The sequence below is a fragment of the Aotus nancymaae genome, unplaced genomic scaffold (assembly GCF_030222135.1).
Source record: "Aotus nancymaae isolate 86718 unplaced genomic scaffold, 86718_ANA_hifiasm-v0.15.2.pri h1tg000048l, whole genome shotgun sequence".
NCBI classification, from domain to species: domain Eukaryota; kingdom Metazoa; phylum Chordata; class Mammalia; order Primates; family Aotidae; genus Aotus; species Aotus nancymaae.
The window spans coordinates 16,431,387-16,455,125 of NW_026988462.1; the positions used below are offsets into that span (position 1 = coordinate 16,431,387).

Below are 23,739 nucleotides of genomic sequence, written 5' to 3' on the forward strand. Positions count from 1 at the left end.
GATAAAAAATATGAGCAAAGTTACAGTTTTTTAATGTTTTCATTAATGTATTCATTTTCAGTTTCAGGAGTAAAACATGGGGGCATTATTATCAAAATATTTTAAATTTAACTTAGTTAAAAAAGTGTAGAAGAGTATATTAAAACATTTCTTCAAATAAACACATTTATTTTGTGTTTCTTTTATTTATACTTAATTTTAAAATCAAAGTGACAATATTTGCAATTTCTGGTAGTGATATTCTTCAATAACAATTATTTTTATGCAGGTCATATGCTGATAAGCAATTTAAGAAGCAAAAGTCACAAACATTACAAATAACCAATTTAACTAAATGCAACTAGGTTAAAATAATATGAGGTCAGTCTAATGATATGTAAAATCAATGGCTATGCACAATTACCCAATTCCTTTTAGAAACCTACTGTATTTAAAATAAGACTTCGCTAAATTTGTCCTTTTCAATCAAAATCTATTACACCAAAAACTTTATGTAAGAAAGCAGTAAGTTACTCTATGAGTTTTAGAATGCAAATCTAGTATCTGTTTTCACAATTTATTTTTAACATAGCGATTCAACTAGTAAATTTGCTTTAAAGATATGATTCATGTTTTCATTGTATTTGAAATTTATATGCTGATACATTTCCATGCTAGTGAATGCATTTTTTTTTTAGAGTGAGAATTTCAAGCTATGCCACATTGGAAAATGGATTGAAGGGAGTAAAAAAAATAGGATAGGCAGAGAATGTTACATAGGCAATGACAAAGAAAAGAAATCATCCATATACACTGAAGCTTATTTTCTCAAAAATGAGTTACTATGTCAATTTTATTGAAAAAACAAATGAATCTAAAGAAGATTTAGTCAATTTTAAATAATCATTCTAATAAGAAACAAACACATTGAAACAGAAAACCGTATTTCAGAACACACACACATATGTGCATTTACATACAGGTATGTGTGCATACTTATGCAAATCAGCTACTAGGCAAAAACTCACATCCTAGGCTTCATTGTAGCTATGTTAAAGGGAAAGGCTTTGGACAATGCAAAGTATTCTAGGAAAAGTATACCTTACTGTGATTTAGTTATGAACTTCAGCTTGAAATAGTTGGCAACTGAGTATGTGTTGTACTTTTCAGATAAACCCATGTACCAAGCTCTATTTAAAAATAGAAATAAATGACTGTAATAGAGATGACTGTCCAAGAAGAACAGGAACCTAGCCTGCTAGCCTAGCTGCAGGGACACAGATACAGACTGAATGGCATTAAACTTAAAACTGAACTTGACTTCTAGCCATAAATCTCAATGCCACCTTCAAAGTGATGCTCTGAGTTTTCAAATATAATTACAAAATTTAAATTTGTTTTCTGCTGTGTATTCACAATAATATTCTAAAACTCTGAAACATCATGGTCTCAGATTTAGCCCTAGTTACCTACTTTTTTGTATATCTTTAATAAGCTGGCATTCGAAAAAAGATGGATGGAATTTGGTGGGGACAGTGGCAATTTTTAAGTTAGAAGAGGTTCTTGTGGGTACATTAGTTGTCAATACTTTCCTTCAGAGTGTCCCATGCAGAATTACCTCTTGAATTGTGAGTTCAACTTCCAGGATAAACCCTGTGATGAGAAAGATGTTGAATTACAAATTGTTCTGAGCATAATAATTCCCAACTCTAAAATTCAGTCTAAGAGAAAACTCAATTTAAGAAGTTTCCATTTATAAAAGGGTAGTTTGGATCATCTTACATTCTGATGGATAGGAAAATAAGTTCTCAGAATATGTACAGACTTTAACAATAGGAGTTACACATTGTTTAATAAAAAGTCATTGAATATTATGCTATTTGCAGTGCATTGGGTTTTCATACATTCTTAAATCTCTTACAACTTACTGTAAAACTAGTCCTTAACTGGATATATACATAAGTCTGTCTCGATTTTTCCATTCTCTTTTCATTTCTTGGCTTCCAGCCGTTCTCCTTAAAATATGAATGAATCAATTACATGTCTAATATTAATTGAAGGTTATAAACACTTATTTCAACAACAACCACAAATAGAGGTTAAATATGCTGTGCTCTTTAATTCTTATCATAGATATAAATGCTGCCCAACTTATACCTACTTTGAGGCAAGAAATCTGTTAATTATATAGCTTCAAACATGAATGATTCATGTCCAAATATGTTATAGAAACAGGCATGATCAGAATCTGTGAATTTAAAATTTAGGTTTTTTAATCCTATTTTAAAATTACCTAGAATATACTAGCTAGTACACTATTTATATCATATTCATTTACATGTTACAAAAGAGAGAGATGTCCTCATTGTTAGGTATACAGTGTAATTAATTTATTGTATGAATGTGGAAACTTCATAAAGTAAAATTGTGTGTTATCAATATTTACTACTGCCACAACCAGCATAAAACAAAACTTTTCTGGGAAAACAGGCATGCATGGTCACCCTATTCACATTTTGTTTTGTTTTGTTTTGTTTTGTTTTGTTTTGTTTTGTTTTTTTGAGATGGAGTCTCACTCTGTCACCCAGGCTGAAGTGCAGTGACATGATCTCAGCTCACTACAACCTCTGCCTCCAGAGTAGTTGGGATTACAGGCATATGCCACCACACCCAACTAATTTTTGTATTTTTAGTAGAGACAGGGTTTCACCATGTTGGTCAGGCTGGTCTTGAACTCATGATCTCATGATCTGCCCACCTCAGCCTCCCAAAGTGTTGGGATTACAGGCGTAAGCCACCATGCCCACCCCCCTACTCACATTTTAAGTCAGCCAGATTTTCTGATGTAGTCAATCAGAAAAGACATTTTATAAAAGGAAACTGGATAGCTCACAGAATCTCTGGAAGGACCAGAGAAAACTAAGTTGGGTAGATGGACAGGAAATAAAAATGGCACTTTAATTAGAATTGGCTGAAATTATGCCATAGCATCTATCTGCTGGAAATGGTGCTGCTAATGCTCTAACCTGTGGTAAACCAGATTGCAACATCACCTCCGTCAGTCCTGGACCCTGAGAGCAAGTATGCTGAAAACCATTGCCACTATTAGGCTGGAAACTCCACATTCCTGCCATTGCTACCGCTACTTAACGTGTCCTTCTATTCCTCATCCCTAGTGTCACCAGTTCTCATTTCAAAATTCAAATATGTGAATCCAGTTGGCCAAGCCAAGACATCTGGTTTGCCCCAGCCACCATGGGATCTGGAAAAATGACGAATATTTTAATCTTTTATAATAGTATATACGGTTTAGCTTCAAAGAAGTCTTAAAAGATGAGAAATTCATCAATATTAGAAATGAGATAATATTGCCCCATATGAAAAGTGTACATCAAACTATGACTTCCTGAGTTTCACACCAACGTCTATTGTATTTTCACTGTTCCAGGAAACTGCTCATGTGTAATGCTTTTTCATAACCTAATAATTGTCATAAGTGTAAGAACTGCTAATTTTCAACTAATTAGGAAATACATATTTTCTACTTTCATAAATAATACTTATTAGGTATACAATACAAATAATTCATTGAATGAATGTGGAAACTTTACAAAGTAAAATTGTGTGTTATCAATATTTACTACCACAGTAGCCAGCATAAACTAAAACTTTTCTGGGGAAACAGGCATGCAGTCACCCTACTCACATTATCCTTTGTACTTGAATAATTCAAAATGTTCCCAAGATTCCTATTTTCCATGATATTAATATCAAAATTAATTACTAGTATATGGTGCTTTTACAGAAATCTTTGAAAAGATGATGTTGACCCTTTTTATTAGCTAATTACACACATGTCACTTACATGATATGATTTAATGGCCATTACTAAAATGTATCCACCTCTGTTAAATGTATCTCTCTACCTGGTCTGCAATAGTGCATGCAATTCTACCTTTAGAGGTATATTCTGTTTTTGCATTTTACATTTTTGCACACAGTAGGCATATGATATATAATGCTTGTGGTGTATATGAGTGTATCTTGTCCACATGTGTGTGCCTGTGTCTGTGTAATAAATAAATAAATAAATGATTTTTAACATATTTCTTTCATGGAAAGTGATGAAACAGGATATGGGTATAATACATTTTTAAATAAAGCACTGATCATCTTTATCACATGAACCCTCTCAAAGAAACACATCAAATTTTGGTTTGAAAAAAGTCCCAGAAAGATGCAGTAATAAATGCAACAAATATAATAATGTAATCAATGGGATAGAAAGAGAAATAAAGAGAGAAAAGTCTTTAAGGGAAGAAAAATAAGACAATTTAGCCCCTTTAAGATTGTGTCACAGCTCTGAAAGTATTAACAGAATAATGAATAATATTTTTATGTTTATACATTTTATAAATCCAACAATAGTCTAGAGTTAACCTGACTGGGCCTTTAGATTCATGATTTTTAATTATTTATATTCACAAGAGTTAATTTTATAATCCACTCCCTTTTACAAAAACAAGAATACATTCTTATCATTAGTATCATCATAAAGTATTAGTTCTTGACCAGGTGCATTGTACTGTAGTAACTCTTTGGGATATACAAAATGTATATCTCATTTTCTAGATTAAAAATTATAAATATATGCATGATAATACATGATAAAATATATGAAGTGCACATTATGCATAGAACCCATGAAACCTAAAATCTACCTATATAATTATAGATCTCATCACTTTCCCAAATCTCTGGTTTGTGAATTTACCTTGCCTCTAAGCCTTTTTACCCTTGTGATCTGTTCCACAAAGTTTATCACTAACTCACATATTACCTTATTTCACTACTGGAGTGTACATCATACCATATTTTGTGCCTGGTACTCTGCTAGGTGTTAGATATTAAAAGACAAAAAATCTGATCCCTCTCATCAAGAATGTTGTGCTTTATCAACAACTCAGTCTTTCAAATAAATTACTTTTTTAAACAAAAAAAAACCATAAAATTTAATAGTTTTTCTGTTGAATACCTTAAGGTGAAATGCAGCGAGATGCATAGTTGGCTTTGTCTGGAAATGATCCACAGAAATGATATTAAACAAAAATATGTCTTAAAAATTGAAGAAAGATAAAAAAGACAATGTACTCAATAAATAATCAGAAATTCAACTGTGTTTGCTCAAGTAAATGGATCAGCATTGGCTTCACTTTAATGGTACTGAACAGACTTGAAAATATGTTAGCAGGGTGTGGTGGCATGCCTGTAATCCCAACACTTTGGGAGGCCAAGGAGGGCGGATCACCTGAGGTCAGGACCAGCCTGGCCAATGTGGTGAAACCCCATCTCGACAAAAATACAAAAATTATCTGGGTATGATGGTGGGTGCCTGTAATCCCAGCTACTCAGGAGGCTGAGGCAGGAGAATCACTTGAACAAGGGAGGTGCCCAGGAGGTGGAGGTTGTAGTGAGTGGAGATCACACCATTGTTCTCCAGCCAGGATGACAGGGCAAGACTCCATCTCAAGAAACAAAACAAAACAACAACAACAAAAAAAAAACAAAATAAAACAAAACAAAACAAAAACAGAAAATATTTTAAGTAATACTAGCATTGGCAGAGGTTTAGGGAAATGGCAAATCTCATTTATTGCAGATGGAGTGTAAATCGCCAAAAATTTTGGGAAGGCAGTTTGTCAATTTATATAAAATGTGTTAATATTTTTTGTAGCCTTTGACATAGCAATTTACTGTGGACATTTGTCTCCTCTAAAACTCACGTTGAAATTTTATCTGCAGTGAGGCAGTACTGAGAGGTGGGGCCTTTAAGAGTTGACTGGGTCATGAGGGCTCTGCCCTCATGAATGAGTTAATCCATTCATGGAGTAATGGATTATCTCAGGAGTGGGACTAGTGGCTTAATAAGAAGGTGACTTGAGCTAGCACATCAGTTCCCTGGACATGATATACCTACATTGCCTCAGAAGTCTTCAGAGTTCCTGCCAGCAAGAAGGCCCTCACCAGATGCATCCCCCTTGACCATGAACTCCTCAGCCTCCATAACAGTAGAAAATAAATTATTTTGTTTATATATTACTCAGTTTTAGGTATTCTATTATATACAGTACAAAACAGACTAAGAATTCTAATTCCAGGAACCTAAAATAAGAAAATAAATAATGATGTTAACAGTGATTTGTGTTTAAGGTGGTTCTCTGCTTAATTATTTAGGAGAGTAAAACTTATAGAAAGAACTGAATATCCAATGGTAAAATAAGTTCCATTAATTTTTTGTGTCATACAAGGAATTAAGTCTCAAATAATAGATGTTTAGTAACATTAAAAATTTTCACAAATAAATCTTAAGTACAAAAAGCATGTTAAAAAGTATATATATAGTTTTATAGTAATAATCTCTGTGATTTCAATTTTCTTTTTTGTTGCTTTCTGTGTGTTCTAAAACTTATAGAACGAATATGTATTTCATTATCTTACAATATAATCCATACTTTGTAGGAAACACAGACTTTTTCTTCTGTGTGTCATTATCTGCAAGGTCTTGTGAACATATAGAAAGGCATAGAACGAGTGCTCAACAAGTATATACTTAAGCACCAATTAATATAATAAGCAAATATATATCCTCATATACTTGTAGTATATGTAGTATTAGTGTGATATATAGCTAAGATTATTACTCTTACTGGCAAAACTTTGATTTCCTTATTCATATTAAATAACAAGAATAACAAATTAGAATTTCTAAACATATAAAATTATATTTTGTCCAATATAAGATTTGTTACAAAGATGAGACTATATGAGAAACTCAGTTTCACTCCAAATAGCCAAACCTATGGCCCAAAGTAACAAAAAATATAAAGTGAAATAACATAGGACAGTGATACTTTAAGCTGCAAGGTAAAACTGTACATGTATTTTGATGTGTTCTACTGAGATTGCTATTTCTTTGATGAGAAATAAAATTTGCTAAGTTGTAAAAAGCAATATACTGTAAAAGAAATATTGTAAAAATATTGTATTTGATTTGCCTTCAGACATTATGTAATACGATAATTATCTTAACACCCAATTCCTAGAATATTACTTATAATATACAAAAACCAGATAGGAAAATTTGTGTGAGAATCTTACATTCTAAGCGTATTTGTTTATAGGTACAATTGTATTATATCCCTGTCTTATAGTTTACAATTATTATCTCAAAAAGAGAAAAAAACTCAATAACCCCTTTATCTTGTGAAATGTAGGAAAGGACAGTAGTAGATTAAACTCAGGACCAGTTGTACTATTCACTATTTGTTTCAAATTATAGTAAATATTAAATATGGTAACAATTATCCTGAGTCCAAATGTGAAGTCTAAGGGAGGCAAGAGACACTAGGTCTGTTGTAAAATTATTTTTAAAGTGCTTTGGATTCAGAAAAAAAGAATGTGAAGGGACCAAAAACATCACAAACTCTAATATATACTAGTAAGGAAACTGATCCACAGAAAGCTTAACTAGGGTCATAAATGGCGTTATACTAAGAACAAAGGAAGACTTAGTAAATTAAAAGCTTAGCTCAAGAGTCTGTAGATTTGTTACCGTAACAAAATCAACAGATGCTGTTTAATCTTGGTAAATTACTCAATGTCATTCAGTCTCAGTTTCCACATCTATAAAATAGGATCAAATTCACTATTACCAACCAGTTATCTATAGTTACTTCTGGAATAAAAGGTATTGTGGATAAGGGAAGAGTAAAGATAGACTACCTATATAGAATTTTGTATTTGTTAAATAAAATTATTACTTTTACAGTTAAAAATTAGAACAGTAATTTTTAAAGTTATTGTGAGGATTGAATAAAATTAATAAAAAATGTTATGAATTCTATTTCATTTTTAAAATGTAGTGCACGTATGGAAATATCTGGAAATGTGATGCCATTTGGGAAAAAAAGATAATTAACTGACAACTTTCTTCTTAATCTGAAAAATTCTTTATTGAACAGCAAACATACACCTTTTCTTGTTTCAGAAGAGAACTTGTTTGATGAAGAATAGAAATGTGTGAACATTTAATGACACAATTGAAATCTTTCTGGGCACAGCCAGGAAATTAAACTACAGCCCTGAGCAAATATTATCAATCATCATCATCATCATCTGGAATGTCCTTTATCTTTAGCTACTGAGATTATATGTTAAGAGAGGCAAAGCAACTGAAGGAGTTCACTTGAGCTCAAATAGATAGTGTAGAGCCCTTCTGAGAAGAATTCATGACTAAGAAATATTCCCCTAAGGTATTAGAAATGTTTAGATGACATATAAATCCCATATATTTTTATTCTTCACCAATAAACTTACCGTTAAACTGGAATAGTTAGGCTTTGAAGTTGTGTATGGTTTCAATAGACTTACATGTGTACCTCTATATTTTGCTTGCAAGTTTGTATTGGAGATCTTCATATGGGAGGTATAATATTAATATTTTCTTCTCAGGTTTAGTTAAACTGGAATAGTTAGGCTTTGAAGTTGTGTATGGTTTCAATAGACTTACATGTGTACCTCTATATTTTGCTTGCAAGTTTGTATTGGAGATCTTCATATGGGAGGTATAATATTAATCTTTTCTTCTCTAGTTGCTCATCTGGGAACTACCACACTTTTTTCGTAGAGTGCAGAGATAAAAAATTATTTGAAAATGATAGAATTAGAAAAATTTTGTAAGATATCTGAATAGGAGTATCCTGACTGTAAATTTTCTGTTGTGATTGGTGTGATAAGAGGAAAGAAAAAATAGGGGATGAGAGAAAGATACAGAGTTTAAAGGGTAAAGAGGAGAATGAAATATGAATATAAACTGTAGATTATCTAAATTCATTTAAATCAACTTAAATATGTTATTGGAGTCTCCTCACATAAAGATAATATTCTGTAAGTTGAAAAAACAGGTAAACTTTTAAGGTTAAAAGTGTGGATTTTAGATTATTCTTTCTTTTTTTTTTTCATTTATTTTATTGCATTTTAGGTTTTGGGGTACATGTGAAAAACATGCAAGATTGTTACATAGGTGCATACGTGGCGGTGTGATTTGCTGCCTTCCTCCCCTTCACCTGTATGTGGCATTTCTCCCCATGCTATCTCTCCCTGACTCCCCACCCCCCGCTGTCCCCCCACTCCCCCTCAACAGACCCCAGTGTATAGTGCTCCCCTCCCTGTGTCCATGTGTTCCCATTGTTCAACACCCATTATTCTTTCTAAACAGCCAGCATTTTTCTGTTTTCCTCCAGAGTTTTGCCTACCCCTATCAATCACAAACACCATAAGGCTGACTTCCTTTCTCAGGGTGGTTTCTTGGAACAAGATGTTTTAGACCTGAGTCCTATTTAAGAAGAAACAGAAATATTATTTCTTTCAGTTGAACTCCTCCACATCTGCAGTTCAAAACTGCATAGCATTTCTTTAGTATAATGGTTTCAAATTGATTAAAGTCTTTTTTTCACTCTCTACATATTGTACTGGGTCAAATTAAATAAGAACGGAATTATTTCAGAAGTGTACCAGGAGTCTAAAAAAGATCTCTCTAGTGTGCACACATGCACACACACGAAAACACACATCCATGCACATACACACACAAACTGAGCTATCTTCATCCCCACCTCCCTCTACTGAATTTCACCAGAGGACTACAACAAAAATATTTTGTCATATGAAAGCATTATATGTAGATAGGAAATTTTCCCCACCCACCTAGAAATTAGCTACTGACCCAGAAAAAAAAAATCTTGTAAACATCTCTACACCTTCCCTAGCCTTGGAAATTTTCCCAACCCCAGTCCTTTCCCCCAAATTTTTACCCCTCATCCTTCTCAAAATGCACACTTCTTTGAACATTTGCTCTTTTGCACAAATTATTAGCAGGCTTGTAGCAGCTGTCCAACTTACAAAAGATCTAATTAAAAAGGCAAGTGGTGTAAACATATCCTCTCTGCTTTTAGTGGAGAAAGGACCAAACAGTAATTCTATTTAAAAGATCTAAAAATTTCAAATCCTAAAATGATCTATAAATATTTTGAAACGTATTGATGGAAAAGGTGTCAACTCTGAAAGGAAAAGTCAGCAAAACAGACTTCACAGAAGCAGTATGTTCACCTTCCCTCCCAGAAGGTGATATTACTGGATTTTTATAAGCTCTAAGTTTGGAATCTGGTGTTTCCTTCACTGGAAAAAGCCTGAGCTTCGTGTTTCCCCGGCACCAGTGACCCAACAAGCATCTGCGAGAAGAGGATCTGCTGGCTACCTGCAGATAGCGTTCGCGCTGAGCTTTAGAGACCAGAGATTTCTATCTCTTCCTTTCAAAATGCAACTGGTTATTTACTTGTAAACATTTAAATTAGTCCAAACTGATGTGGAAACTTTGTCAGTGGGGTGTGTGTGCGCGCGCGTGTGTGTGCGTGCGTGCATATAGTGTGCGCGCCTGCCTGCCAGTGGGTTTTTAACAGCACTCACAAATCATCTTGGGATTTTTCCCTGTCCCCTCCCTTCTTTTCCGGTTCTCAGTTAAAGCTTTGGGACTGGAATCAAAGACTTAAGCATGCATTGTGTTTTCATTCTGCAGAGTTAAATAATATTCAAGAAATATCATCAAAGAACCTAACTCTCAAAGATCAAATTGACTACATTTCTGCAAGTTTTAAAAAGTATATGCCTAATTTATATACCTTGAACCAAAAAATTCATACTCATTTATAATATTATGTAATATATATGTTCCGAAAGCCACTTTCAACATACCAAAAAAAAAAAAAAAAGGTTTCAAATACATCAAATAGCATAAAACACTGTGCCGCAGAGAAGGAAGAAATGCATTTAAAGCACCGACGAAAATGGCGTGCAGTATAATTACCTCAAATTGCTGTTCGCTTGACACCCTGACACTAATTTTATTCAAGCCATTGGGAAATAAATGTTTTAAAAGCACTCCTTTCCGAATGCTGGAGCTAGTGGGGGCTGTGAGCTCGTTAAGGAAAGGAAAGGGTAAAGTTTCCAGCACGCAAAAAGAATCAAATAATCCATTTAAAATAAGCGTCTATGTAGATCGTCAGCCTTTTGTGCCCACATTTTTAACGCTTGCCCTGTACGTGGATTGATTTTTTTTTCTTTCAGCATTCTCTAGCCAGATGGATTTTTGCTACTGCAGATCAGCAGAGGGTGTCAGATCTTTCAGAGTGCACCAGGCTGGAACGAGCAGAGCTTCTTAGCAACTCTCTTCTCCGCCCCCCTCCCCTCATTCTCGCGCTCTCTTCCTCCCTCAGACAACTCGCCCCCCGCCCTCCGCCCCCCTCCACGTAATTCCGAAAGAGCAGAAGAAAGAGAAGGAGAACAGGAAAAGAAGAGCTAGTAAGCGAGAGCGAGAGCACAGGAAAAAAAAAAAAAAAAAGGCTTAAGAGGACCGAAGGGGAGGAAAGGAAAAGGATGGACAACCACAAAACGCAGCGATTGCGGAAAATTTCCAGCGCCATTGGCTGGGCAGCGTGAGTCCTTTGGTCGGGCGTGATTTCAGCACCGGGGGGACTGGACAGCACCTCGGGGGGACCTGGGCAACCCGCAACCACAGCAAGAACTCCACCAGCAGCCTCAACAACAGACGCCGCGGAAAACCCTGCTTTGAATCAGAGAGGCAAGGTCAGTCCGACGCACAGCCATGCACAGGCGGTGCGCCCGTACTACGCTGCAAACCTTCTGCTTGTTTCTCTAACATGCACTTGCTTATAATTACTAGCATTGTTTCATTTCTGATCAGTGAGGATCACTAGATGAGATTCTGTAAGGGTGTACTTTTAATTTATATGTATATATTTAACTTCTTTTTCTGTTATTTTTGAAGGGTTGTGGGGGAGTGGGGGTTTTTTCCTACTTTTTTTTTTTCGCTTGCCTTGCACTACGTGCCTGGATAGTTTGTGAATATAATTATTGACTGGCGTCTGGGCTATTGCAGTGCGGGGGGGTTAGGGAGGAAGGAATCCACCCCCACCCCCCCAAACCCTTTTCTTCTCCTTTCCTGGGTTCGGACATTGGAGCACTAAATGAACTTGAATTGTGTCTGTGGCGAGCAGGATGGTCGCTGTTACTTTGTGATGAGATCGGGAATGAATTGCTCGCTTTAAAAATGCTGCTTTGGATTCTGTTGCTGGAGACATCTCTTTGTTTTGCCGCTGGAAACGTTACAGGGGACGTTTGCAAAGAGAAGATCTGTTCCTGCAATGAGATAGAAGGGGACCTACATGTAGACTGTGAAAAAAAGGGCTTCACAAGTCTGCAGCGTTTCACTGCCCCGACTTCCCAGTTTTACCATTTATTTCTGCATGGCAATTCCCTCACTCGACTTTTCCCTAATGAGTTCGCTAACTTTTATAATGCGGTTAGTTTGCACATGGAAAACAATGGCTTGCATGAAATTGTTCCAGGGGCTTTTCTGGGGCTGCAGCTGGTGAAAAGGCTGCACATCAACAACAACAAGATCAAGTCTTTTCGAAAGCAGACTTTTCTGGGGCTGGACGATCTGGAATATCTCCAGGCTGATTTTAATTTATTACGAGATATAGACCCGGGGGCCTTCCAGGACTTGAACAAGCTGGAGGTACTCATTTTAAATGACAATCTTATCAGCACCCTACCTGCCAACGTGTTCCAGTATGTGCCCATCACCCACCTCGACCTCCGGGGTAACAGGCTGAAAACGCTGCCCTATGAGGAGGTCTTGGAGCAAATCCCTGGTATTGCGGAGATCCTGTTAGAGGATAACCCTTGGGACTGCACCTGTGATCTGCTCTCCCTGAAAGAATGGCTGGAAAACATTCCCAAGAATGCTCTGATCGGCCGAGTGGTCTGCGAAGCCCCCACCAGACTGCAGGGTAAAGACCTCAATGAAACCACCGAACAGGACTTATGTCCTTTGAAAAACCGAGTGGATTCTAGTCTCCCTGCGCCCCCTGCCCAAGAAGAGACCTTTGCTCCTGGCCCCTTGCCAACTCCTTTCAAGACAAATGGGCAAGAGGATCATGCCACCCCAGGGTCTGCTCCAAACGGAGGTACAAAGATCCCAGGCAACTGGCAGATCAAAATCAGACCCACAGCAGCGATAGCGACGGGTAGCGCCAGAAACAAACCCTTAGCTAACAGTTTGCCCTGCCCTGGGGGCTGCAGCTGCGATCACATTCCAGGGTCAGGTTTAAAGATGAACTGCAACAACCGGAACGTGAGCAGCTTGGCTGATTTGAAGCCCAAGCTCTCCAACGTGCAGGAGCTTTTCCTACGAGATAACAAGATCCACAGCATCCGAAAATCGCACTTTGTGGATTACAAGAACCTCATTCTGTTGGATCTGGGCAACAATAACATCGCTACCGTAGAGAACAACACTTTCAAGAACCTTATGGACCTCAGGTGGCTGTACATGGATAGCAATTACCTGGACACGCTGTCCCGGGAGAAATTCGCGGGGCTGCAGAACCTAGAGTACCTGAACGTGGAGTACAACGCGATCCAGCTCATCCTCCCGGGCACTTTCAATGCCATGCCCAAACTGAGGATCCTCATTCTCAACAACAACCTGCTGAGGTCCCTGCCCGTGGACGTGTTCGCTGGGGTCTCGCTCTCTAAACTCAGCCTGCACAACAATTACTTCATGTACCTCCCGGTGGCAGGGGTGCTGGACCAGTTAACCTCCATCATCCAGATAGACCTCCACGGAAACCCCTGGGAGTGCTCCTGCACCATTGTGCCTTTCAAGCAATGGGCAGAACGCCTGGGTTCCGAAGTGCTGATGAGCGACCTCAAGTGTGAGACGCCAGTGAACTTCTTTAGAAAGGATTTCATGCTCCTCTCCAATGACGAGATCTGCCCCCAGCTGTACGCTAGGATCTCGCCCACGTTAACTTCGCACAGTAAAAACAGCACTGGGTTGGCGGAGACCGGGACGCACTCCAACTCCTACCTAGACACCAGCAGGGTGTCCATCTCGGTGTTGGTCCCGGGACTGCTGCTGGTGTTTGTCACCTCCGCCTTCACCGTGGTGGGCATGCTCGTGTTTATCCTGAGGAACCGAAAGCGGTCCAAGAGACGAGATGCCAACTCCTCCGCGTCCGAGATTAATTCCCTACAGACAGTCTGTGACTCTTCCTACTGGCACAATGGGCCTTACAATGCAGATGGGGCCCACAGAGTGTATGACTGTGGCTCTCACTCGCTCTCAGACTAAGACCCCAGCCCCGATAGGGGAGGGCAGAGGGAAGGCGATACATCCTCCCCCGCTGCAGGCACCCTGGGGACTGGAGGGGCGTGTACCCAATTTCCGCGCCTCAGCCTGGATGGGCATAAGTAGATAAATAACTGTGAGCTCGCACACAACCGAGAGGGGCTGACCCCTTCCTTAGCTCCCTCCTGGAAACAAAGAGCTGACTGTGGCGAGCTGGGAGAGCGCAGCCAGCTCGCTCTTTGCTGAGAGCCCCTTTTGACAGAAAGCCCAGCACGGACCCTGCTGGAAGAACTGACAGTGCCCTCGCCCTCGGCCCCGGGGCCTGTGGGGTTGGATGCCGCGGTTCTATACATATATACATATATCCACATCTATATAGAGAGATAGATATCTATTTTTCCCCCGTGGATTAGCCCCGTGATGGCTCCCTGTTGGCTACGCAGGGATGGGCAGTTGCACGAAGGCATGAATGTATTGTAAATAAGTAACTCTGACTTCTGACAAAAAACAAAAAGTGCTGCATGGCTCGCATGGAATCCACGCGCTCCAGGGACTCTGCCCGCCCCCGCGACTGGAGACATCATCTCCTTCACAGCACCCACCCTCTTACCTGATAAGTTCCATCGTATCAAACTTTCTATAAACAAAATACAGTATAATCAGAAAGTGCCATTTTGCCATTATTTGTGATCGGTAGGCAGTTCAGAGCATACGTTTACTGTGAAAAAAAAAATGTAAAGGTTTTATTTAAGACATTTGCATGGCTAGTCATCAGTCCATTTTATGAGTTAACAATGTATTTTGTTGAGGGAAGTTTTTAGGGGTTGTTTTGGGTTCTTTTATTTTGATGGTGATGTTTTATTTTATTTTATTTTTTGAGGGGGACTTTTTAAAATACACATCCAATAATGCCTTCCATCTGAATGTAAAATAAGTACCCATGATTTCTATTATAGTATCAGTGTAATTATTTAAAAAATGATTTTGAGGCAGTTAAGCATGACCAATTAATGTCACTCTAGTGCTTAGGCTGCAATCCTATGGTAGCAATTCTGTGCTGGTATAAATCTTACTTATAAAGTAGGAAAAAAGAACCGAGGAAGCACGTGAAACTTACTAATTCTATTTGAGGATTTTATAATGGCATATTTTTTCAGTATTAAAGTGAAAATGTTTTCAACTCTGGGTCCTTACATTTTTCCAGCTTCATATTTGCAACTGGTAAATTGGATTTGCGGTGGAAGAGACAGTGGAGGGAAACGGTTGGGGGTAGATCCCTTCCTGAGCTACATTAAGGCTCTTTCTCTAATCGCCTTACTTAGCTTTTTACCCTTTAAGTAGCTCCTCTTCCCCTGCCCCCATCCCTAGCCCCACCCCCACCTTGACTCAGACTTTACAGGCTTTGCCCAGTCCATAAAGGTCTTGCCCCAACACACCCCTTCGTTTTTTCCCCTCTCCAAATGCGGCTGTGAATCCCTTTATTAATACTGGAAATCCCTCTCTGCTGCTTTTGTTGGTGCTGCCCACACTGCAGACATATTAAGGATGTTAGGAGAGATTTGACTTAATTGACTCTGCCTAGATCGGTCTCATTAAACAGAGTGGAGATTTCATTGGTCAGCACTCTTCAATGAGAGACAGACCTAATAACTGGCATTTGAGATGCTGCTAGCATTTTGAATTCAACATCTGCTGAAAACGGTAAAACTAATTAGTGCCCACCCACCTTCCCCGCCCCAGCAACTGCATATTGAAATTTGTTAATGCACTCATCTTTATGTAAATTAATCATTATCCTAAAGAAGTGTTTCTCTCCCATCATCCGGATTTCTGGTTGTGGCCCAGCAATTTACAAAAACAGCATTGAACTGTTTGAATTTTATGAACCAATGTAACTCTGGCCTCAATCATATTCCTCTGGGATTTCTAAACAGCAGTTAAGCTACAAAAAGCAAACAAAACCACACATATTGATGGAGTCTGCATTCCACCACATATCCACCCTTGAGAAATATGTCAAAAGACTGCAGACCATAGATTTTGTTTTTAATATAGGATTATAAATCAGCTAATGAAAGATCCCAGAGCAGTTGTAAGTTGATTTACCATCTAGAACTCATATTCTAAAGGGAAGTGATTTCCCAGAACAGTGATGTTCTGGAATATGTATTATTTATTTTAACACTTTTTAAATAAAATCTTTATTATAAACCATGACTATTCCTAAGGCCATTCATCATTTTCTCTCTTGATTCTTTTGTTTGTGGACTGCATTTCATGACAGTAAACCTGCAACCTAATCTCCTTTGTTATTATGGATTTTTTTTTATTAATTTCTCACAGGATGGCTTTTTTTTTTACAGAAAGTACAACTGGGTTCTTGAGCAATTGACAGATTTGTGATGGAAAAATTGGGGGAGAAGAGGCATACATTTGACAATGTTGTGACCTTTAGAAAGAGAAGAAAAAAATGACAGATGTAGGAACAACATCTCTGGTAGAAGGTGATATTTAATGACAGATATCTAGTGAGGTATGTTAGTAATTTTGAAACTGATACATGACTAATCTGGGTCAGGAAACTAGAACTTTGCATAGGAGGTGTGCATAGAGGCAAGAACTTTTCTTCATTTTAATTAAAAAGAAATTACAATATAGAAACCAAGATTAAAGGAGTAAAATTATTTTTAAATAGTAGCTTCAATGGTTTTGGAGTAGTCATTATGTGCCATGCATGTGCTAAGTGGTTTACATAATTATTTAATTTAATCTCTTAACCACAAGGCAGTTTAGTAAGATACTACTTCCATTATACAGATGAGAAAATTGAGGCTTCACAAAAGTCAGCAGTAACTTTGGTCATACATAAGTAGTGGAGTAAAATTTAAATTCAATTTTCCTTGTATTCAAAGACTTTATATTTTGAATGTGTAATTATATACATTTATCTGATCAAGTTCTTAAGGCAATCTTTAAAAACTACGCATTTAGGAAAATACTATATAACAAATTAGGGACTCAGGTTGTATGTTCATAGCCAAGTATGTATTGGTGGCTCTTTATACTTCCAATATTTCTTGCAGCAACAGAAATTTGCCCTTCATTCAGTGGAAATAACTTGCGTGTTCTTCAAGTGTAGCATATAAGAAGACATAGCAGAAAAAAGAAAAAATGAGTGTGCTAAATGAGTTCATAAATTATAGATATTCAAATGATTGAAACTAAGTCATCTATATATTCTAAAATTTTAGGACTATCAGAATATTTTAATAAATAATATATGTTAAAAATCTATGCACATAAGATATCCAATAATTTCATGTATAAGAATATTTATTATTTAAACTGGCAATGTTTTATTCATTTTGATAAAATGTCTCTGTAACAATTATGTAATTAATATACATTAGTTTTATACACATATATGTTAGTTTAGTTTATAGGATACATAATACATTTGATCTCATCATGTAACTTTCATTTTAAAGTACTTAGCATCTTCTCTTTGTTGTCTTTACATAAAATGCTCATATAACTGTAGTTGCTATGTGCATTAGTTGAGATATCTTGTTTCTAGTTAAATCATTCTGTAGTTTATCAAAGTAAAAGAGATTTTAGTTATACTCAATGGAAAAGGAGGAAAGAAGGATCTTGTTTAGTTACATTGCCTAAGAGAAAGTAGTAGTTGCTTCTGTGGCTGCTGCTGTAACTAAGAATATCCTAGAATTTGAGTTGTTGACATAGAAATTTATTGTTTAACCATTTTTACATGCTTACCCAAGAGGAGACTGAAATAGCTAATATAACATGAACACAACAAGATTTTTTTCTTGATATTTATATTAGATGTATGTAGACTTGTCAGGAATTTTAATGTGTTGCAGTTATATTGGTGATTATAAGGACAGTTTGTTAATTTAGCTTTTTCAGATTTCTAATAATGTTATTTAGTAGATAGAGTGAGGTGGATGAATTTGCAAGGGCGAACATGGAAGTTCTGTTTATAATGTGTTAGTGTAACATTGAAAATAGTGGTTTCTAATTCAACAGTTCTGCTAACTAATTTATAAATCCTGTTTTTATTTGTATACTTAAAGAAAAATGGAAATATAAAATGTGCTAAATATTTAATTTTAGCATGTATTAACTTTTGATTCATTTTCTCTATTATTGAAATCTATTCATTTAATCTAAAAGATGAACTCTGCATGATATCAACAGACATAGTACATGCATACTCAAGATTTTTAAATTATATGATTTGCTTTAATGTGGCCCTGAACCATAAAGAGGTCTAAATTAAATCCCCTTCTTATAATCCCCTGTCATTTTCTTTCATCTATAGTGTTATCAAGATGTTATTATAAAAACTAACATGAAGACATACAAGACTTTCTTCTTGACATTGAAAAGAAATCTGAGTGGTTTCATGAAGCCACCTATTAAAAACAGATTTTGAAATGTGAGCTAAATTTGTTGTGACCTATCACAATTTTTTATGATCTATTAAAATTTGATCAGATTTCAGAAAAAAATTGAATAGTTAAGATAATAACAAATTAAATGTTTAAAAATTGTTTAAAAAAATGAAATAAACCACCGAAGAAATCATCTTTGATGATTAAGCCCAGTATAGCACTTTTCCCTCAATTGACTAGCAATTTCACCTTATTGACTTAGACCTCAATAGCCAATTAATTACTCTTTTCTCATTTACCTGATAATATATACTATGTTACACACTTGAAATATAATTATATTTTATACTTGAACTTCGCACAAAGTTTATTGGAGAATTACCTAATTGTTTGAAGACTTTTGAATATGTTAGACATAAATATTCAATTGGCAACATTAATTGGGCACTTGCCACATGAAAAATATTATAGAAGCTCTGTTGGGAAAATAAAATAAGCTAATTCAAACCTCAAGTAGTTTATGCCCTACAAAGGTGAGATACATACATCATTGGAATTATAGCATAGTGCATATCTGGCAGTGTTTGAAGAATGCCGCTAGAATATTTTGTGTTTCTTTCAAGTAATTTAGGTTTTGAGTCATTTGAAAAAGTGTAATCATTATATCAGTTTTGTTAGCTGGTGTAAATAATTGAAAATCTTAAAACAATGTTTTAAATGAAAGAAGTAATTTAATTACTTCACTAGTTTTATTTTCATTTCTTCTTCTGTGAAATGGGAATAATTCCTGCTATTTTATAACTTCATAAAGAGTTTTCTAATAAGCATTCTAAAAAGAAGTAATCAAACCAGTTTTTATCAGGACAAGTGAATGACTGATAATTTTTCAATTTTAGTTATCTGAGAAATCAAACATGACACTGGAAAATTAAATAAAATATTTTATATTATAAGAAGTTTGGAAATAATCTCTGGGCACTTAGGTTTGATTTGTGTTATTTATATATATAATAGATTTAGATTATAGAAGCTTTAATATAATATTGTATATAATTTTACAATTTTACTGTAAAGCTAATAATCTCCTTGCTATTTTTCATTTAGTAAAACTTATTCAATTACTTAGTAGTAATGTCCAGATGCACAAGTCCAAGGGTTTAACAAGCAGAAAGGAGTAAGCTGAGGCATGCATTTACTCACTTATATGTCTTATTCTCTTTGCTTCCAACTCCATTTCTTTTCTTGGCAGAAGAATACAGGAAAGAAACATGCTCAGCTGTAGCATATCGATAGAAAAAGTCAATATATAGTGAAAAATGAAAGTGCCTCAAATATAGATGATAAATGGCCACTCCACAGCATTATCAAAGAAGCAGTCTTTTGCTTCCCAGGAAAGGAGGATAAGTGGAAAAGGATCACTAGCACCATAAACAATAATGGCTGTTACCAGATTCTGTGACATTGATTGTGCACTTTTCTATTTTAAATCAGTATCTTGTTTAACATTTCCAAGCTGCATATGAAAGAAAAAAGAAATGCACATTATTATGATAGTAATAGAATTTGGATAGTATTCTGTGCTTATATAGAATTTATTGCCTCTTCCATTAAATAATAGGATTATAAAATAGTAATTTGAAATTATGCATTGCCTCTATACTGTTGTAGAATCTGTACATTTTAGTCCAGGTATTATTATTTATTTAAAAACCTGTCATATAATTAAAATAATCCTACATGACTAAATTATTATATCTGAAATATTTTGTTCTGTTAAATATGAAATGGTATCATACAATAATTATGTACTAATTTATGTCCAATTAGATAAATTTTATAGTGAATCTGATTCAGTCATGTATCCAGTTAACGTTACTTCCTTGGGCATATTTACCATCAGTGTGTTTTTTGGTAGCTTATACAGTAAATGGTTGGATATGGCATTTCCGTAACTAAGTTGATATTAACATCAGTTAACTCAGTGTTTCTAAATCATGGATGTAAATTGGCTTAACTTGTTATCAAATGAATATGAAGAGATTGAAATGACTAAATTACTTAAGTAAATACTTTAATGCTGTTAATCCCTCTGTTCCCTGAATGACTAAATGTTTTCTTAAATCTCAGCACATCCTTTAATGAGAGAGAGAACCCTTAATTTTTTCTTGATCAGAAAATGTTATTTTTTTTAATTTTTTAGCAAATGTTTAATTGGATGATATTTGTGTTTTGCACCATACCAGTCATCTCTCCAACAAACAAATTTCCTGTTACTAGCAGTAATCTCCAAGAATTGAATTACATGGAATGTCATGTTACTATTTTAACTCAAAATTTATAACATCAAATTAAGAAGAAAATAAGATGAGAGCACATTGGAATATTATTTGCATGAGCATGACATTATTAATAGCCATTTGAAAGATATTTATGCTACAATTTTTTACAAAATAGAACATTTTTTTCAGTATTTTTACATGGATAGCCAGTATTTTGCCTTTTAGATTTCCATTCCTGCAAGCCCAGTTTACACACCTAAAGAGTAATTAAATGTATATGTTGATGAAAAGAATCAACCTCTGTAAAATATTTTAAGAGATTTATTCTGAGCCAAATATGAGTGCCCATGGCCTGTTACACAGCCCTCAGGAGGTCCTGAGAACCTGTGCCCAAAGTGGTTGGGGTACAGCTTGGATTTATATATTTTAGGGAGGCATGAGACATCAATCAGATACATTTAAGAAATACATTGGTTGGGCTCAGAAAGGCGGGCCAACTCAAAGCTGAGGCTTCCAGGGTATAGGTAAATTTAAACACTTTCTGGTTGATAGTTGGTTGAGTTTATCTGAAGACCTGGGATCAATGGAAAGGAATGTTCAGGTTAAGATAAAGGATTGTGAAGACCAAGTTTTATTGTGCAGAGGGATCTCAGAAGACTTCAGAGAGAGAGCAGGTTGTAAAATGTTTCTTATAAGGCCTAAAACGATGCCTGGGTCTTAGTTGATTATCTCTTGGATCTGGAAAGAAAGGAAGGAAAACAAAGGGGATTCTCTATAGGATGTGGATTTTTCCCACAAGAGATTTTGCAGGCAATTTCAAGGTATGGCAAGGAAATGTGTTTTGGGATTAAATATTTTTTCCTTGTCTTGTAATGTTATGCTAGAGTCAGACTGAAAAGTAAGTCACAATATATAGGGTCAAATAAAACCCATCTGATGAAAATTTATAATTTATAGGGCACAACTCCCTAGACCCGAAATTTGTGCAAGATAAAAAATTCTGACTTTAGTTCTCACATAGACTGGAAACAGGATTATTCTCTTTTATAAATTCAGGATTTTTAGTTCATAATATGTGAAACTAGTACAACATAGTACCAGAAGAGAAATTTCAACCTGTATTTATGTTGTCTTTTAAACCATGAATGAGAAATATTTTCACTACAGCTTTTAAAATAAAGTGAGTTCTTCAGAATATAAATCTCAATAGTAAATGTATCATATAGCCCAAAGTGGTTCGAGAAGGCAAGATAGCCTTATGTCAGGGCACTACATCTTAATTATACCAAATTCAAAATCTGAAAAGGAACAGAAAAACAAGTGGGATGGTAGCAATTTTACTTTGATTGTTAGAACAACCATATATAATCCAAAAATCCCACTGCTAAGTATATAACCAGAAAAAAGGAAATCAGTATATCAAAGAGATATCTGCTATCCCATCTGCAGTATTTACAATAGCCAAAATTGAATCAACATATATTTATTGATCATTTACTATATGCTGGACACTTATGCTTATGCTGAGATTCTATTACACAGAACAGACTATACTTCTGTTTATCTGAATTTACATTCTACAGAGGATTACAGAAGAACAAAACAATAAGTAATAGATAACATAAACTTGAATACTGAAGAGCTATGAATGAAATAAAATGATCTCCTCCTTTATTTTAGGGTCATCAGAGAACTCCTCTCTGAGGAGATAAAACTGGAATTGTGTGAAAAATGATAAGAAAGAAATAAGCATTTTAAGATATGGAGCAACAGAGATTTTGGAAAATAAATCACCAAGTACAATATATATTTAAAAATGTTTGAAAATTAAAAAGAAAAAAATAGCTAGAGTCTGGCCCCATAGGCAGACAAACATAGAGAGGCAGAGATAAGCCAGAAGATGCTTTATAGGTTATAGCAAGGAATTTAGATTTTATTTCAAGTATAACAGGAAGTTTTAAACTCACAAGCAGTATGATCAAAGTAGTATATTTAGATAACCACTTAGACTTCTTTTTTTTTTTTTTGACGGAGTTTCACTCTTGTCTCCCAGGCTGGAGTGCAGTGGTGCAATCACTGCAACCTCTGCCACCCGGGTTCAAGCGATTCTCCTGCCTCAGCCTCCAAAGTAGCTGGAACTACAGGCGCCTGCCACCATGCCAGGCTAATTATTTTTGTTTTTATTTTTATTTTTTTACAGGTGCCTGCCACCACGAGAGACTAATTTTTTTTCTTTTTTTTCAGTAGAGATGGGGTTTCGCCATGTTGGGCCAGGCCAATCTCAAACTCCTGACCTCAGGTGATCTGCCCGCCTTGGCCTCCCAAAGTGCTAGGATTATAGGCATGAACCACTGGGCCCAGCCCACTTAGGCTTTCTAAAAAGTAGAATGAATTACGAGGTCAAAGGATAAGACAAACAGCTACTGTTGCAGAGTTTCTGTAGGAGATGACAGTGTCTTGGACAATAGTGACAGCAGTGGAGATGAACAGAAATGCGAAGCTAGAGGAAGATTGCTGGTGTGGGGTCTAAGGAAAAGAAAATAATTTTGTGTGTGTGTGTTTTAATCAGCCGTCTTGACTATGCCTTTTATTGAGAGAAAAAGACTGGAGGAAGCAGGTTTTAGGTTGTAGAGTTAACTTTAGTATTTACATTTGAGATTGCTTATTTACATATTCTGGATAGGTCGCTAATGGAAATATGGAACTCAAGGAGTATTTAGGAAGTAAAATATGGACTTAGAATTTAGCATTACTCTTTTATTGATGCTACATTTTACAGATTAAAAAGTAA

The 23,739-nt window shown here is 35.8% G+C and overlaps 1 protein-coding gene across 1 annotated transcript; it reads left to right on the top strand.

Moving 5' to 3' along the window:
- Positions 1-11,155: 11,155 nt before the first annotated feature.
- Positions 11,156-16,468, top strand: SLITRK1 (SLIT and NTRK like family member 1). Its single transcript, XM_012445373.2, has one exon. The coding sequence runs from the start codon at positions 12,164-12,166 to the stop codon at positions 14,252-14,254; it is 2,091 nt and encodes a 696-aa protein (XP_012300796.1). The 5' UTR covers positions 11,156-12,163; the 3' UTR covers positions 14,255-16,468.
- The last annotated feature ends 7,271 nt before the right edge of the window (positions 16,469-23,739 follow it).